Below are 13,468 nucleotides of genomic sequence, written 5' to 3'. Positions count from 1 at the left end.
AACGCTGTTTTAAAAAATTCCTTTTTTTTTTTTTTTCTCTTAGTGCATATTTTGTAGCAACTCCTAACAGCTAATTTAGCATTGGCAGGTTCACAGTCACAGCTGTGTGGACCCTGGCTGGGGCAGAGCTGAGGCTGCAGGCCTGCCGTGGGCATTTCTTTTAGGTTGCCCCCACCTTCAGAATTTCTTTTGTGACCCGTAGGCTGTTGAGAAGTGAGTTGCTTCTAAAATCATTTTTTCTAGTTATCCTTCAGTTCTTGAGTTCTAACTAAATACAGAGAATTTCAGTTTCTTGAAATAATTTCAGTTGCTTGAAATTTGTCAATACTGTCCGTTTTCATAAATGTTCTGTGCACACTTGAGAAGAAGGTATAGTCTGTAATTGTTTTGTATAATGTTCTGTACTGGTATTTTTTCAGGTCTTCTGTATTCTGATTGTCTTTTGTCTGCTGTCCTATCAGATACTAAGAAAGGTGTTTTAAAATCTCCAACTGTGATATTTCTTGAGGCTGTATTAATTCGGCAGATGGAAATTTAGGGTTGTTACATCTTGTTGTTTTTGGTTTTTTTTTTTAATATCCCGTTTTTTAATGGACTCTTCAATCATTATGCAGTGCCTGTCTCCATATATGCAGTAATGCTTTTGCCTTTAAGACTGATTTTGGTATTAGCGTTGTTACAGCAGCATTCTTTAGAGTTTTCATGGTATGTTCTTTTGTATTCTTTACTGTCAGCCTTACCGTGCTCTTATATTTAAAGTGTGCTGTTATATTTAAAGTGTATCTTTTATAAACTGAAAGCAGTAGTTGTTTACTAAATCTAGTCTGACATTTAAAGTTTATTATTTAGGGGCGCCTGGGTGGCTCAGTAGGTTAAAGCCTCTGCCTTCAGCTCAGGTCATGATCCCAGGGTCCTGGGATTGAGCCCTGCATTGGGCTCTCTGCTCAGCAGGGAGCCTGCTTCCTCCTCTGTCTCTCTGCCTGCCTCTCTGCCTACTTGTGATCTCTGTCTGTCAAATAAATAAATAAAATCTTTAAAGAAAAATAAAGTTTCTTATTTAGATTAGTTAGTCCATTTATGTTTACTGGTATAATTGGACTTAAGCCTGCAGTCTTGCTATTTCTTTTCTTTATCTACCATGTCTTCTTTCTTCTTTTATTCATTTCACAACTCCTTTTGAATTTTTTAAAAAAATCACACTCTTTTGCCTATGTTAGTTTTTAGTTATATATTCTTTCAGAAAATTTTTAGTCTTTCAGAGGTTAAACTATGTGTAACAGTATGTAAGTGTGGACACCAGCAGTGTGAAGATGTTCAAAGTCATGGGAGCTATACGAGATCTTCTTGCTTGTGAGTATAAATAAAGGAGAGACATGGTTTTATGGCTGAATCCTGGGGCCCCACAAGGTTTAGGGGTTTAGAAATGATGAAGATGAGGGGGACTGAGTGGTGAGGACAGTCGGAGGAATCTGTGAGGATGGACTAAAGTTGAGAGAATCTGATATTCTGGAGGCCAAGAAAAGAATGTATTTCAAGGAGAAGTAAATGGACCTCAGGTGTGAAGATGGAAACATAAAGTTGGCATTTTAACCTTGACTTCTTAGGAAAGGAATACAAGAACAACTAACAGATGCAAATCAAACCCCACTTTTGAAAGAAGGAGAAGAAAGTTAAATGACACAACAAGGGGAGGGGTTGCCAATAGCAGTGAAATACCAGCTGGAGGTGTGTGCCGAGCTGCAGATTTCAGAGCTGCTACTTCCGAAGGTGGAACCTCACATTGTCAAACCTGATCTCTTAGAACAGCAGGAAGGACTTGCATGGTGGTGGTGGATCTCTGTACTGGCTTGCTTCCTGAGGAGCAGAGGGATGGGGTAGAAGGAGGACTCGCAGGCACAGGCTGTGTTGGAAATCTGCAGTCAGTCCATCTATGAAGTAGTAGAAAATGAAAAACACTTTATACTTGAAAAAACTAAAAAGACTTCTCTCAGCTGAAGAATAGTAAAGATTGAGGATAGGATGCAGTGCCCTTGTTAAATATTCTTGCCAATTTGGAATACGGTTCTCTGTTCACCCCGTGGGAAAGCCTGGATCAGGAAAACTCACCTCCTTTAGTGCTCAGGAATTAAAATAATAATAATAATAACAACAACAGCCGTCACAAGATATATTTGAAGTTATTACAGGAAACAGGAGAAGACAGGATAAGCAAGTGGTAATTCACCTGAAAAATGTTGTCATGTAATGCCTAAATATTGTCACTAGTTTTTACTATAAATTAACAATGAAATAATGGCTTTGGGTGTGCAAGAGCATAAAATAGGCAAATAAGACATTCTTAAAGAGATAAGACATTCTAAAAGAGATAAGACTGCAAGAAGTTGTATTATGAGCCATGTTATAATCACAGGAAATGACTGGAAAAAAAAGAATAAAATCACTGCAGTAATCAAAACACAATTTGAAAAAAACAGGTAGAAAAGATAATGTTGAAAGTACAGTAGGAAATATGGAGGTTATAAACGAGAAACTGAAACAACAAAGGGTATGGAAACAGTGCATGACAGCAAGTAATGACTTCTTGTTTTCATTACGTATGTTTTATAATTTTTATCCCAAATTTCCTTTACCAAGACAAGCTCATTGAATACTTTAGCTCACTTCTCCTTCGATGTCTGTCCATCAGGAAGTTAATTCCTGGTCATATAGTTAGGTACTAGTATTTTACGAGACTTCTCTAACCCCCAGGATTTTGCTCTTTCAAAGAGACAGATCTTGGTTTCACTCTTTAATAATCCAGAATAACACATTATTAACGATTTTGCTTGACCATGCAGCCACATAGAGCCAGATTTTCATAATAATTCAGAAGGTCATCACCACAAACTCTTTGTAAACATACATGCCAGTTCGTCAAGCATTAGACTCTGAGTTGTGAGGTATACATTGACATAGAGACTGAAAAATCATGTCTTGTTATCATTCTTGTTTCATCTTCCTCATACACAGCAAGTGTTAGGAGGAACAGGACACTTTTGATGGGGTTTATATAGAATTCTTAATAACATTTAAATATTTATTTTCATAAAACTAACATTAATATGAATATTAAATTTATACATGCTTTTAAAAAATCTTTCATTAGCATTTTACCATATTTCCTGGTTTTTACAGAAATATATTTTTTTAAAGTACAGACATTAAACCACTAAATCTTTCAGTATGATGTCATTGCAAATGGCAAGCTTTCATTTTTATGGCTGAGTAATATTGCATTGTGTATGTATGTATACACCACATCTTTATCCATTTGTCAGTTGATGGACACTTGGGCTGCCATCATAATTTGACTATTGTAAATAGTGCTGTTATAAACATAAGAGTACATGCATCTCTTGAACTAGTGTGCTTGTATTCATAGGGTAAATACTCAGTGGTGCAGTTGTTGGGTCATAGGGTAGTTCTGTTTTTAACTTTTTGAGGACCCTCCATATTGTTTTCCACAGTGGCTACACTAGTTCGCATTCTCACCAGTAGTACATGAGGGTTCCTTTTTCTCCACATCCTTGCAACACGTGTTGTTTCCTGTGTTTTTTATACTAGCCAGTCAGACTGTTGTGAGGTGATCTCTCATTGTGGTTTTGATTTGCAGTTCCCTGATGATGAGTGATGAGTATCTTTTCATGTGTCTGTTGACCATTTATGTGTTTTCTTTGGAGAAATGTGTGTCCATGTTATAGGTTGGTCTTTCTTTCTTTCTTTTTTGGCAAAAGAAGCTGAAAGTGTTGGGTGGATTTGGAAAACAACTTTTTAAAAACATTATTGGACTGTAAGCTCTAACAGAATGAAACAACTTGAGTATAAGATTATAAGATTATGGATGAGAATGAAAAAATTATGGGACAAACAGCTGGGCTTATAAGAATAAAAGACATTCATTCTAGATTTGTAAATTGATGGCTTGGTTCTAATCTGAATACAGGTTGTTTGCTTCAGTGTGATACCTTTAAAAAAATATTGTTAGTTCTTAGGTTATTGGACTCAGTAGTATTAGTATTGACATTTGATAGAATTGTATGATACATCATTACAAATATAGTATTATAGGTGACAGAGAAGTAAAGACAGGTATACATAACCAAAAAATATTAATGTACAGGTAAATGAAAGTTTTAGGATCAAGTTTAGAATTGTAGGCTTTCTTATCTATAAGCATATTTATGTAAATTATATATAAAATATTTATATAAAATATTTATATAAAAGCATAACATGTATGTGTGTATGTATATACATACATACACATGCAGGATTGAAGGCTAATGTTAAATCAGATGAGATTTGGTTGTGGGAAAGCCAGAAGACACTGGAAGGGGGTCTGATGGTCAGAAGTCCACTCTTGAACAACTCTGATGGAATAAAGGGAAAAATACCATAATCAAAGGAGCTGTAAATCTGATCCTATGGCAAGGATGGCTTGACCACTCATTGTTTTTGCTGTATTGTTGTGTGTTTTTATTCCTAGTGCATCAGAGCTAGAAACAGAATTAAAGATATTAGAGATTGGGTTATAGTACTGTTCCCTTTTGAATTAGAGTTCTTAGAAGTTTGATTTGTTGCTAGTGTGCAGAATAGAAAAGAGAGATGAGATGGGAAGTGTGTATACTGTTGTCATAATCAAGACATGAGGCAATAATGAACTAAGCTTGTCTACTCCCCAGAACCTAACTAATTCTGTTTCTCCTACATATCCTTGTCAACTAATCTTCCTTGTCACTCTATTTATATTTCAGAATTAATTAATAACAGTAGAAACTATTCAAGAAAGAAGTTCAGTGGGTTTAACAAAGGTATAAATTGGCTCCATAATGATAAGTATGAAAGAATTCATTCTGAAGAGATACCTTATGAATATAATAAAAATGGGAATGGCCTCTACCTTAATGAAGACTTTGTTCACCATCAGAAAATTCAAATTTTGGAGCAGCCTTTTGAATATAGTGAATGTAGGAAAGCTTTCCATGAGAATGCACTCTTTGTTGTACATAAGAAAGCTTACACAGGAAAGAATACTTGTGAGTACACTGAATATGGGAAGATCTTCGGTGATATGTCATCTCTCATTGCTCATCAGAGAACACATCCAAGAGAGAATCACTGTGAATTCAATGAATGCAGAGAAGATTTCTTTGAGGAATCCATTCTCTATGACCATCAGAGTGTTCAGCCTTTCAGCCAGAAGTCAAACCTGATTCCAATTCAGAGAACCCACTCAATTGACAATATACTTGAATATAATGAATGTGGAACGTTTTTCAGTGAAAAGTTAGTTTTTGGTGTACAGCAGAGAACAGACACAGGAGGAAAACCTTATGAATGTCATGAATGTGGAAAAACCTTCAACCAGAAGTCAGCCCACACAAGACATCAGAGAACACACACAGGGGAAAAATCTTGTGAATGTCCTGAATGTGGGAAAATTTTCTACAAGAATTCAGACCTTATTAAACACCAGAGAATTCACACAGGGGAGAAACCTTTTGAATGTCAGGAATGTGGGAAATCCTTCAGTGAAAAGTCTACTCTTACTCAACATCGGAGAACACACACAGGGGAGAAACCATATGAATGTCGTGAATGTGGGAAAGCCTTCTCATTTAAGTCCGTCCTTACTGTACACCAAAAAACACACACAGGGGAGAAGCCCTATGAGTGTTATGAATGTAGGAAGGCCTTTCTCAGAAAATCAGACCTCATTAAACATCAAAGAACTCACACAGGGGAAAAACCTTACGAATGTAATGAATGTGGAAAATCCTTCTCTGAGAAGTCAACTCTTACCAAGCATCTGAGAACTCACACAGGTGAGAAACCCTATGAATGTATTGAATGTGGAAAATTTTTTTGCTACTACTCGGGTTTCACAGAACATCAGAGAAGACACACAGGGGAGAAACCTTTTGGGTGTACTGAATGTGGGAAAAATTTCCGTCAGAAGTCAGCCCTTATTGTTCATCAGAGGACTCACATAAGACAGAAACCTTATGAATGTAATGAATGTGGAAAATCATTCTGTGTAAAGTCAAAACTCATTGCACATCATCGAACACACACGGGGGAAAAACCCTATCAATGTAATGTTTGTAGAAAATCATTTTATGTGAAGTCTAAACTTACTGTACATCAACGAACACATTTGGGGAGAAACTCTATAAATGTAATAAATGAGGGAAGTCACTCTGGGTGAAGTTAAGAGTTTATAGAAAAAGAACACAAGGGGAGAAAAATCCATTGATAAAATCATTTTTGAGAACATCTTTGGTCTAAAGTCAGTTCTCACAATATAGCAGAGAACTTACAGAGGGGAGAGAATGAATGATATGAGGCTATAGAATATAGAAAACTTTTGTGTTGGAATTTGAACTGTACAGTATATGAGAAGACTCAGTGGAGGAGACCTATTGGTGAATGAATATAGGGAACCTTTTGCCCAAAGCCACACCTCACTAAACATCAAAGAAAGCACGTAAGTTAGAAACCTCTATCAGCATTCATAAGGTAGAGAAGATTTTACTCCACAGGCTTTAGAAAATGCACAAATTGTAGGACACTATAGGGAGGCATTTTCTATGAGGTGATATTTTATTAGACTTGTGTGACATTCTTGATGTAGCATCTGCTGGATGTTGGAAGTTACTAGAGAAAACATATTAACCATGTGGAAGCTTTAAGTTAAAATCTACGCTTATCCATCAGATTTTGAATTGAAGGGTTTCTAGCAATTTAGGAAATACAGAGAACATTTTCATTTAGAAATAGCATTTTATTTTTGTTAAGATACACTTTGGCCCATTGCCAGGTCTGTTCCCCTGTTTAAGGTATTAGATGTGACACTGGGTGTGGTGCATACACAATGAATTCTGGTACACTGAAATTAAAAAAAAAAACAAACAAAAGGTATTAGATGTGAAAACACACCACACTGGGACCAGCAGTTGTAAGCACATCAGAGGTTTACTGCTCAGTCATATGCAAGATGAGAGGAGATTTTTAGCAAGAGGATTCATCAAAAGGACTTTCTGATGTCCAGGTAAAAGAGAGAGAGCTTCTGGATCTCATGACACATGTAAGAGGAGCTTGCTAGCAGGATGTTTTAGTAATTCTGGGGCAGACTGATTTTGAGTGGCTCATTCTGGAAGAGTGAATCAAAGGGGAAAGGTGAGTTGCTATGCAGGCAGCTTAGTGACTGTAGAAGTGCGTGTGGCACATAGGTGTTTTCTGCCCTGGCAGGTGTCATCCTGTTGTGAGTGACTTACGGTACGCAACTGTATTTCTTCCTGTACTTAACACCTTTCATATGTGATGTATCGATTTCAACAGAGCGAAACACTTATATATGAAAGTACATTCTTAAATATAGAGCTTTAAAAAAGCACAAGTAGATAATACTCAGGGGTAGGTTATAGGAGCTTGTAGCAGATCAGTGTACTAACTGAGAACAACTAGAAAAACTTCACAAAAAGCATCTATTTGAATGCAGCCTATTGCTGCAGAAGCAAAGAGGACTAGCAGTAAAATTCAGGAGAGGAGTGAATCAGAGAGTACATGGGCAAAATGCAGCTGTTTCACCTGGGAGCACTTGCCAGGTCTGGCCACACGGAGGAACCTGAGTACTGAGCGTGGCTCAGGTGAAGGCTGAAACACTGTAGGAGGACAAAGACCAGAAGCCAACGGTACTTTTGGCAGTCAAGGCTGGAGTGAAAAATTCTTAAACATTAGAGATCAGACACATAACCGGTTTTCCAAGAAATTTTTAGAAGACTGACTCAGCACAGGGCAGGAGACTGAAAAGTGAAGCTGAAAGTAGATTTTTTTTTTTCAGTACTGAGAAAATATGATTAGAATTTGGGAATTGCCTGTAGGATGGGCCCTTACTGAGAATAGCATGCGATCAGTAAAAGCAAGTTTATACCAAAGGTAGATTGTACCTTATTGCAACTGCAAATGATACCTGTATTAAAAAAAAAAAAAGAACAAAAGCAAAACCTGCCCCAAAAGAAAAACTGTTAGAACAGATGGCCTTGCTGCAGTTATTCCAAATATTTAAGAAGGAGAGAATACCAAGCTTTTATGAACTTTTCCAGAGAAAGGAAGATGGAACTTTACTAATTCATTTTGAGAGCTGAGTACAACCTTGATACCAAAATCTGTAATAGACCTTTCAGGAAAGTAAAGTTACCAGTATTTTATGAATTAAACGCATAATCCTAAATTTAAAAAAAAATCCAGTCATATCCATGGACCAAGTAATGTTTATTAGAGGAGTCAAGGATTTAATATTTAAAATGAAATCAGTTTGGCCAGTTCTTCCTCTCACATTCTCTTTTCTCCCTTGTGATTTCTATATTTCTTTGCTGCCTTCCCTTCCTAGAATGGAAGTCAGAACAGGCCTGCTGTGGGGAATGAGAAAGGTATTGTGGTGAGGTACCCACTTGCATCAGAGCATAGAGGGCCGCTGGAAAAGATGATCAGCATGGCTGAAATATTTAACATTGAGCAAATAAGAAAATGTGTTGAGGATGATGGGAAACAGATTGGAGAAGGCTTTCATAAAAATGGAGAAGGGGAAAGTTAGAAAACACCAGAGTGTTGGATTGGAATGTAACTCATAGAATTGTGTATGTGTGTGTGTTTTATGGCTCTGTCTGCTGAGAGGGCCTGCACACTGTGACACCCCAGAAGCAGCACACGAAGTGCCAGGTTACTCACTTCTAAATGCTGTCCTCCACCCAAAAAGGAACCAAGTCTCTGGAGTGATGACTGATTCAAGGTCAGAGATAGGAAGAAATAGATGAACTTGAATCATCTTAGCTACCAGACAGAAAATGTTCGAAGAATCTTGGAGACAAAAGAACCATCTTGGACAGATTCCACTGGCCAAATTTGAGACAGTTGGAACATCAAAATAACGATAGAATCAGAACACAAGAGACTTAATAAAATGGGAATTCATTAATTTATAGTGATGTAAATAAATGAGTAAATTCATGGATGAGAAGGGAAAACTTTTCTTTACATAAGAATGCCAGTTAATAGAAGGAGAATAATGGAAGTAGGAAAATACCATTCGGCAGCCATCAACGTGGTGGTTGATTTAGGAGGTAGTTGCCAACATAGGATAGGGTTTGTGGGTAGAGGTTTGAGAAAGAATAGGGTATTGGCATAATGTTCAAGTATCTCCCCACAAAATACTAATCAGCTGCAAAGGTGAATGTGGTGATTTTATGATTAAACCCGGCAGATACCAACATGATTGGGTGATCAAAGTTCACCTTCCCAGTGGAGTAGGACAGGTCAACATGATGTGTTCCCTCATGGGATGCGCTGAGAAGAGCCTGCATCATCTGTGTGCTGTTTTTGCCAAGAAAGTGTGACCTGTGTTTGTTCAGGAGGAGATATCAGGTGAACCCATTTGAAAGGTTATTTTACTGAATGCAAAGCCTATAGTCTTTCGAAATGTGAGTGGCATGAAAACCGCTCCAGATGGAGAAGACTGATCTATTTATTTATTTTAGAGAAAGTGAGTGAGCAGGTAAATAGGGGGAGGGGCAGACTTCCTGCTGAGCGGAGAGCCCCATGTGGAGTTTGATTTCAGGACGCTGAGATCATGACCTGAGCCAAAACCAAGAGTTAGACTCTGAACCGGCAGAGCCATGCGGGCACTCCAAGACTGAAGGTATTTTAAAATAACAAAAAGGAAGAATAGATATTGTTAGAACAGTTGGCAAAATTCAGTGTATGGCTTGAATGGTGGTGTTTATCAGTGTTTATCTCCTGCCTTGGACGATTGTTGGGTGGTTCTGTAGGTTATTGTTGTGGAAGCTACACACTGGATTGGGTAGTGGTAATGGAGCCTTGTGTCTGCAGTTTATTTTCAGATGCTCTAGAGAAAGACTAATTCGTGTGTGTGAGTGCAGGCTTGTAAGGGACAGAGGGAGGAGGTGCAGTGCAGTTAGGGGAATCTGAGTGAAGGTGACATGAGAGTTTTTTTGGTGTTGTGCTTGTGAGTTTTCTAAGTGTGAAACTATTTCAGAATAAATATATAAAAGTTTAAGTTACATCAGTAGAAAAAGTAAGTGAAGTCACTTATTTCAACAGATGCAGAAAATGTATTTGATAAAACTTTACACCCATTTGTGGCTAAAAACAAAACTAGGAATGGAAGGAAAGCTCATCAAAAACAAGGAAACCGGGGTGCCTGGGTGGCTCAGGTGGTCAGGTCATGATCCCCAGGTCCTGGGATCGAGCCCCATATCTGGCTCCCAGCTCAGCGGGGAGTCTGTTTTTCCCTCTGCCTCCCCCTCTTCCCTCTTGTGTACTCCCTGTCCCTCTCCCTTCAAATGAATAAATAAAATCTTCAAAACAAAACAAGGAAACCGATACACAGCAAACATCATACTAAGAAGGTAAATATTAATCAGACAAGAATGCTTGTTACCACTTCTGTTTAACATAGGACTGAATTCTCTAGCTCATCAGTAAAACAAAAAGGAAAAAGAAATTCAAGGAATAAAACTGGGAAACTTGAAGCATAACTCAGTGGTAAGTGGTATCATTGCATAGAAATGTGCAAAAAAATCTGTGGAGATGTTATCAGAAATGAATCAGCAAACTCACTGTAGAAAAATTGTTTCTATATATAAACTACAAATAGAAAATAAATTGATATCAGGAGAGTTGTATGCACCCAGGATAGGGGAGCATAGACCAGATTTATCTGCCTGCCTAAAAATACAGGGAAAAGGGAAACAGATAAAATCTAGGAAATAATTGTTTTCATGTTGGTAGACATGAGGCAGTAAAGGGGCAGTGATCCCTGCCAGGGATGGGTTCGCTGCATTGTGGTGATGCTTATATGGGTGTATTTATGAAATTAAATCAAGATGTAAACTTTAACTACTGTTACATTGCTGTTAGGTTTACAGTAGTCCTAAAACAGTAAATTCTAGAAATCCAAAAACTGCATCACCGAATTAAGGGATGTTTAAGACCAAAATAAATGGAAGGATATATATTCACTGTGTTGATGAATTTGAGTGCAACCCTAATCACCATCTAGCAGCTAATTAGAAATTAGCAAACCTGAATTTAAAATGTATATGCAGACACACTGACTAACCATAGCTAAGACAACCTGAAAATAGAAAAATAAATCTACAGGACTTAGATTGCTGGATATCAAGACTGTAGTACAGGCACAAGCATAAACTGTGTCCAGAAACAAGCCCCAATATATTGGTATATGGCAAAGGTGACTCTGTAATATTGTGGTAAAAAGATAATATTTTTGATAAATGCTGCTGGGTTAATTGGCTCTCTGTATGTGTAAGAAAAGCATTTTGACTGTAGCCACCCACCCTACACAGAAACTCGTTTTGTATGGATTGTACATCTAAGTGAAAGGTAATACGGTAACACTTTTAGAAGAAACATAGGTAAGCATCATGACTTTGGCTTAGACACCTTAAACAAGAAACGAAAACCATAGATAACTTCAACTACATTAGAATTAAGAACTGCTGTTTGTTCAAAAACAAAACTCAAAAGAATCAGAGGAGTTAAAAGCCAGCCACAGACTGGGAGAAGATAATCGCAATGCATATCTTAAACCAAGGACTCTAATACAGAATATAGAAAGAACTCCAACAAATCAACAAGAAAAAGAAAAGTAGCAGATTGAACATAATTTGCAGAGTGTATTTAAATGACCAGTAAATGTGGAAAATCACCCAGTTTCAGTAGTCATCAAGGAAAAGCAAAATTAACAAAAATGTAAGACCACTGCATATGAGAATGACTGCATTGATGAAACACAACTGATGATTGAAGATCTGAAGCAACTGGTACTAATACAAGTTAGTGTGGTGGGAATGCAGGTTGTACATTCTCGAAAATGGGCTCTTTCTACTAAAGCTGAACATACATGTAAATTTTGCCTGCATGATTATACTCTTAGGCATATATTGAACAGAAATACGTTTCCTGAAAGAACAGTCATGGTGGTAGTATTCTCAATAGCCCAGAAGAGGTAGAAACAGCACGAACGGCCACCAACGCTAAAATGCACGCATAAATTGTGCTCTTCATTCAGTGCCATATTCTATAGCAGTAGGAACGAATGACCCACAATTACATGGCCAGAGTAAGTGCTGTGTTTTTTTCCTTCAAAAAGCAGGCAGATGTAATACGTGATGTTAGAGGTTGGGACAGTGGTTGCCTGGATGGTGGCAGGTTGCAGAGATTGACTTCAGGGGGCTCCTCTGGTGCTAATAGTGTTCTTTTTATCTCAATATTGATTGTCGGTGTATTTAATTTACAAAATTCATTGTGAATTTTTATTTATAAATATTCATGTTTGAGTATAAATGTTCCTTAATAAAAGCAGGAAGTCTGACATTGTTCCCTGTCTGTTTAGAGTCCTTCAGCAGCTTCCCTTCTCACTTAAAAACACAGCACAAGATGAATAATGAGAACAGCAGCAGTGAGCATGTGTGTGAAAAACCCTGTGTAATAAGTGCTTATATATGTGAATTTACTATGTAAAATATTTTGTTCCTTTCACTATGTGACAAATAACAGTGGTGTTCCTTATTAAAAGCTAACCAATTTACGTTACTCAATATATATGTTAAGTGAAATAACATTCCCCAATTTTACTGTATCTCTTACGTGTTCTCTCACTCTCTCCTGGCATATAAAAGTGGATATGGCCAGTGTTTTACATTAATTCTTCAATAAAGAATTCAAACATTGTGTTTTTGAAGTTTTCACCTGTCTCGGGGTCCACCAGTAGGTTAATGAAAATACTAATTACACAGGATAAGCAACATTGGGGTGCCTGGGCGGCTCAGTCGGTTGGACAGCTGGCTCTTGGTTTTGGCTCAGGTTGTGATCTCGGGCCTGGGCTTGAGTCAGGCTCTGTGCTCAGCTGGAAGTCTGTTTATGGATTCTCTCTCTCCCTTTGCCCCTCCCCTTGCACATGCACATTCTCTCTCACTCTCTAAAATAAATCTTTTTAAAAAATAAGCAATATCAAGTTAATTAGTGAAAGCAGATGTGAAGAGTATTACTTGAGTTCAACACACTATTGCTTTCCATTATATGAGAAAATATCCAGCCGAAATGTTCAGTGAGAAATCTACTTAGGTATGAGTTGCATACCCCAGTATAACAGGAACCATCTACATTTGTATTATGATGTTGTATATACATATTTTGTCTTACTCATTTCTCCCCCAGTATGGGAGAGGCTGTAGAATTAGAGACCAGATTGCCTGGGTTCTTATGATGTTGTCTGACTCTCTCGCTAAATAGATTTGAGACCAATTACTGTCTGTACTCAGACTCTCATCTGTAAAATGAGGACATTAATAGTAGCTAGCTCATAGGGGCAATTTAATATGAGCTG

The 13,468-nt window shown here is 37.5% G+C and overlaps 1 protein-coding gene across 3 annotated transcripts in view; it reads left to right on the top strand.

The window, feature by feature from the left end:
- The window catches only part of LOC123955434 (zinc finger protein 37A-like), a 34,214-nt gene extending 23,872 nt beyond the window's left edge, over positions 1 to 10,342 (top strand). For all 3 annotated transcript variants that reach the window (XM_046027478.1, XM_046027477.1, XM_046027476.1), the window contains one exon: positions 4,794 to 10,342. In XM_046027478.1, coding sequence (XP_045883434.1) covers positions 4,794 to 6,247 — 1,454 coding nt within the window. In that variant the 3' untranslated portion in view covers positions 6,248 to 10,342. The remainder of the gene's footprint in view (positions 1 to 4,793) is intronic.
- Positions 10,343 to 13,468: the final 3,126 nt, after the last annotated feature.

Source organism: Meles meles, chromosome 13 (genome assembly GCF_922984935.1).
Source record: "Meles meles chromosome 13, mMelMel3.1 paternal haplotype, whole genome shotgun sequence".
Classification (NCBI taxonomy): domain Eukaryota; kingdom Metazoa; phylum Chordata; class Mammalia; order Carnivora; family Mustelidae; genus Meles; species Meles meles.
Note: the sequence above shows the minus strand (reverse complement) of the source record. Positions and strands in the feature narration are given on the sequence as shown.